The 5,735-nt window shown below is 35.1% G+C and overlaps 1 protein-coding gene across 1 annotated transcript; it reads right to left on the bottom strand.

Moving 5' to 3' along the window:
- Positions 1-789: 789 nt before the first annotated feature.
- On the bottom strand, positions 790-3,934 carry LOC129882427 (pyruvate decarboxylase 1). Its single transcript, XM_055956718.1, has 6 exons — positions 3,216-3,934; positions 2,925-3,088; positions 1,713-2,363; positions 1,500-1,617; positions 1,234-1,422; positions 790-1,143 (listed from the first exon to the last, which is right to left on the bottom strand). The coding sequence occupies exons 1-6, from the start codon at positions 3,735-3,737 to the stop codon at positions 973-975; spliced, it is 1,815 nt and encodes a 604-aa protein (XP_055812693.1). The 5' UTR covers positions 3,738-3,934; the 3' UTR covers positions 790-972.
- Positions 3,935-5,735: the final 1,801 nt, after the last annotated feature.

Genomic DNA, 5,735 nt, shown 5'->3' with positions numbered 1-5,735 from the left:
AGAAAAACTGCAGCAAGGCCTGATAAAGGTAAGTTACTTACCAACTCAAGAACAACCTGCAGATTTGTTAACTAAAGGGTTGTCAAGGGTTCAGCATGAGCATCTTTTGTCCAAGCTAGGAGCTTTGAACATCTTTGCACCTCCTAGCTTGAAGGGGAGTGTTGAAATGTAAAGACTAGTTAGGAAATTAGTTAGAAGTAGGGGTATTATGGTCAATTCCATCCCTCTTAGTTAAACAAACTAACTACCAATTAGTTAGTTTGTTAGTCTAAGTAACTGTATATATATACATGTATATGTAATCAATGTAAGGGATTTAGGGCATTTACACAGAAGCCCCATTATGAAAAATATCTTCCTCTCTCTCTACTCTAACTTCTCTCAATCTTCATCTTCTTCTCCATACTGAGCTTAGATGTAAGAAGCTCAGTAAGAATCTCAGATAACTTCAATTTCTATTAACTCGAGAGCATTTTTTAAAATTATTTTCTGTTTTATTTACAATAATTAATAATAAATCAGATTTAAGTAGAAAAAGGTGAAGTACTCCTTATAAATTTCTGTTGCTCCTTATAAGTAGAAAAGAGTTTCAAAAGATCACCCACGGATGTGGTGCGACAAATGGGACTATTGCTCTCTTAATTAGAAGTCTCGGATTCGAGCCTTGAGTATGAAAAATCCATTGGTAGGAAGCGCTTCCCTGAATGGGACCCTACACGACATTATTTCAAATTAATTAAACTCCAATATGAATACCAAACAACAAATGAAAAAAGGAAAAAGAAAGAGTTTCAAAGGATAGAGGATTAATAGATGAACAAGCTAACAAAAGCAAGGGGCAAAATACAATACTTAGTGGAATACAACCCCTCCCTAGGAACTCAGAAAAAACACTACAGCATATAGTGGGAACTCCCAAGTTGCAATAAATTTTTTGCAGTAAATACAATATTGTTGGAAAAACTAGAGATTTTATTGAGGGTTTGGTGGACGACTATTAGCTGCTGCGACCCTTGAACCCCATTCAAGCAGCTCTTTGCTAGTGTCATCTTTGTGTACAATCACTTCAATGAAACACAAACACTCTTTCTTGGCTCCATTTGCTGTTTCAATTGCTTCCACCAACTCCTCTTCACAATAAACCTACATAGAATCGAGACGTGCAATATTTTTAAACCCTTTCATTCAAGGTTCAGAGTTAAAAGGTGATTGGAAATTTGAACTTTCACTCACCTTAGTTGTCCAACATTTTCCTTCTCGATTATGGATTGCATCGACTAATCCCGTGTAGTTCCAATTCTTGATCACATTGTAAGGTCCATCATGAATCTCAACATCAATTGTATAACCACCATTGTTTATCAAGAAGATAATGGTCCTTTGCCCGCACCTTAGCATTGTTGAAATATCCTGAGCGGCCACCTGCAAGAATTTCAACACGAATTTGGATTAGACACACCGGGAACACCAACAATTCATTCTCCTGTATTTTCAATTACCTGAAAGCTACCATCACCGATGCAGGCAATCACCCTTTTTTCTGGTGCAGCTTGTGCGTAACCAAGAGTTGCACCAACAGACCAACCGATAGATCCATACTGCATTTCGAACTCATACCTAAAAGACAACCAAGAATAACAAAACTCATTATTATGATCATGGAAATAAATACCAAATGGGCAGCAATTTGCGTTGATTTGTTCTGTTCTCACCCGCATCCTTGTGGCAATTTCAGCTTCTGACAATTGAACCACGAGTCCCCCGTCTCAGCAATCAAAGCACTCTCACCAGACAACATATTCTGAATGTACTGAAATAGAACATTAACCCTTAATGCCTCCTTAGGCTCAGATTTGAGAGGATGTCCATCAGGAACATAAATTCTATGATAATTCTCATAAGAAGTCGGATTATGCTTTAATTTCTTTGCTAATGCAGCAAGGAAATCCCTCATCATAACACAACCAAATGCAGGTCCATTCCCGATTGTCACACGATCAGGCTGTACAATGATTGCTTTCTCTTTCTTGAGAAGAAGAGAATAACCAACAGAGTTATAGTCGTTAAAAATTGGTCCAGCAAACAAGTACGCATCAGCAGATTCAACAATTTCAGCACAGAAGGCCGTGCTCACTGCACCCCAATAAGTTCCTAAAAAATGTGGATGGTGTTCTGGAACCAATCCTTTAGCGGCTGGCATCACTGCCACCGCGTAACCACAGCTGTCAGCGAGCTCAACAAAAGCATCACATGCCTTTGCAACCCGCATATTTTGCCCCCCAACAAGCACTGGCTTTACTGCTTTATTCAAGAACTCAACCGCTGCTTCCACTGCCGCTTCCAAGCCCATCATATTACTTAATCTATACCCAAAAAAAACCAACACCAAAATAAGCAATAAACAGAGGTGGATACAACATATAAGGAGAGTAGGATGAACATGTATCAACAGTTCGAGATTTTAGACCTTCACTTACATATGCATCCAAATTATTATTCTTTTTACATAGACTAAAAAATATGTATGTAACCAGAGATGCATCCACAACATTTTAAATCCTGGATCCATGAATGACTAGCTAAATAACAATCGACAACACAGTATATACTCCTATTTCTATACATTTCAACAAAAAAGAAAAGATGTTTATCTATTTAAACGACTTCAACATGAAAACAGAGTCTACAATCAGAAGATAACTCTTTTTTAAAAAATATAACCGAAGGCTCAAGAATATATTTTAGGAAAATTTTCAAAATATGCGACCAACAAAACATATTATGCCATATAGCCCAATATACAATACAACATTATGCCTGGGAAACATTATACATAATGTATCAACCTTGCATAAAAGGGTTAACAAACACAAAAAATGGGCTACGTGGCGTAGACATAGAGTGTAATTTTCCCAATATTTTACCTGGGAGAGACGGAAAATGGAACTGGTTCACGACTGAAAGTAGGGTGTGGAATCCCGGGCAAATTACAGCCTATGCTAATATAAACCGGCTTACTCTCTTTCAAAGATGTGGAAATTGCAGTGTCAATCAGTTCATGAGCATCTTCTAAATTATTCACCACAGCCTGCAAAACCCACAAAAATTCAAAATATTTAATAAGCATATAACTTCTTCTTTTTTTATCGAATTACGAAATTTCTAACGATGCCACATAAATTGTGCCGAAGCAGTAGTAAAATTGATGAACCTACCTGGTAGCAAGTGACAGTTTGGAAGCAACGAAGCTCCTGACTAAAATCATGCAACCCAATAGTATGATGAAGGATCCTATTAGTTCCATAATCATTCGAATTAGGTCCACCAACAATACAAATCAAAGGTAAATTTTCACTATAAGCACCAGCAATAGCATTAAGAACACTTAATCCACCAACTGTGAAAGTAACAACACAAGCCCCAATACCCCGTGCCCTAGCATATCCATCAGCAGCATAACCCGCATTTAGCTCATTACAACAACCTATAAGGTTAAGTTCAGGTTCAGCGACGAGATGATCGAGAAGTGTCAAGTTGAAGTCACCGGGAACGGAGAATACGTCGGTGACTCCGATTTGGACTAAACGGCGGGCGAGGTGACGGCCGAGTGTTGAGTCAGGGGAGTTCAAAGGAACGGTGGAGTTTTGGATTGTAACGCCGGTGTTATTGGTCGGTAAGTTTGCTACGTCGCCATTTGAGGGCTTACAAGTGTCGATTGCACCGATCTTCGAGTCCATTATTTCTTTCACAAATCAGAATTCTATATACGAGATTATATATGATGAAGAAGAATATATAATTGTGTGAAGGTTTGTTTTGTTTTGTTTTTTGGTTTTGTGAGTGAGAAATGGAGAGAGTTGAGAAGATTTATATATTGTTTGGATTAAGAAGAAACAGGGGGCGGATTATTACTGTACGTAACACAATCGTGAAATATGGCTTAAGTTGTATACAACTTGAATATCAAATCCAATTTTCCATTGAGTTTGCCTTTGATTGCTCAGTTGCTTTAGTTGCCTTTGATTGCTTTGATCATGACTAATTTGAAGTGAAAATACTATTTTATTATTTTTAAAACTTTTGAAAGTTTTTGAGATTCAACTTGAAATTAAATTTCAGAATTGAACTTGGAAAAATAAATGAAAAAATTTCGACGCCTTCTTAATAGAGTATAGTTGAGTATATCATTCGTTTAACAGATTGTTATTCAGATTTAACAGATTGTGTTGAATTTGCTTTGCTTTTTAAATATTTCAGTTGGCGGTTAATCAAAATTACTTAGTTACCAAAAAAAAGAAGCTAAAAGCAACAATTAAAAAGGGACTAAGGAGTACGTATATCAAATTTATAAAATATATGAACCTTCAAGGATATTAAATTTTAAGAGTAAAATGAGAAAAAATAATTAATTCTATTATGATTTATGCATAAATTTACAAGTATTTTAGGAAAAGTATTTTTAGTAATATTGATAAGTGATATGGAATAAAAGAAGTAGTATATAAAGTTAAATTGAAAAAAATTTTATTTAAAAATTTAACTTACATTTGGACACAAATATCATTTGAAAAAAAAAATATTAGACGTTTCGTGAGTAGAGCAAAATTTGAAATTTGAAAATATCATCTTAAAAACTAACCAAAAACTCATTCTAATGCATAACACAATAATTTTTTGAAAGTAGCCTTTTTAAATTAAAAAAAAAAGGAATAATTCTGTCCAAATTACGCAGCCTAAAGAATTTTCTTTTTAATATGTTATCATAAAATATTTTGATGATCATAATAGCATGTTATTAAAAGTAAAATAAAATAATTACACATAAAGAATATCATTAATTCTTTTGATACGAATCAAACAAAATGTTAATATAAAATGGAACACAAAGAGTATACATTATTCTCCGATTCTGAATACTCAACTTCAAATTTGTTAAAGGGGAAATTGAGTAAATTTATTTCTCAATTTTGCGATTTAAAATTGATATACTTTTTATTAAAATAATAATGCATTTGCATTCTACCCGTCTAATAAATATTGCATATTTACTCCTAATATAGATGTCTAACAGACCATTTATAGAGTACAAACTAGGCAACTGTTTCCGTAGGGTTCGCCCCTCTCTCAGTCTCCCACTTGACCACTAACTCTTCAATTGCACACTAGATGACGAGAATCTCGATCTTTTTCATGATTTTTATGTTGGCAGGTTCATCTTATTTTTATCGTCGGTTGTTGTCTTTGTGTCTGAACTAAGCTGGCTACATTAGTGAGGTTCTGGCATCCGAAAGCCTTTCCGAGTCATCTTTATCCTTAGGCTTGGATCCATTCAACATTTCCTAACTAGTCTTTTGTGAACGAATGCTTGTGTCATGTGTCACTATATCATTCGCCCTGCTTGAACAAGATTGGTTTTACTCCATGCAATTCTTAACCAATTCAAAAGGTAAAAGCAAGTATTATTTCCTAAATTTAAAAGGTTAAATGGAATTTACTCGATTTAAAAATGGTGAATCTTCTGATATGTAACACATTGTTTGGGAAAATATATGCCGCTATACATCGAGTTATAAGACGACGTTACAATATATTAGAAAAAGTGAGTAGATTTTATTACCATAATTCCGTCGTGAATTTGGCTGATGCAAAGCGGACAAGGCAGTTTTCCCGGTTAACGCAATTCGCAAAGACTGGCCTATCTGAAGTGCCAAAGTTGGTTGACAAAATGGCAAATG

Source organism: Solanum dulcamara, chromosome 3, assembly GCF_947179165.1.
Source record: "Solanum dulcamara chromosome 3, daSolDulc1.2, whole genome shotgun sequence".
NCBI classification, from domain to species: domain Eukaryota; kingdom Viridiplantae; phylum Streptophyta; class Magnoliopsida; order Solanales; family Solanaceae; genus Solanum; species Solanum dulcamara.
Note: the sequence above shows the minus strand (reverse complement) of the source record. Positions and strands in the feature narration are given on the sequence as shown.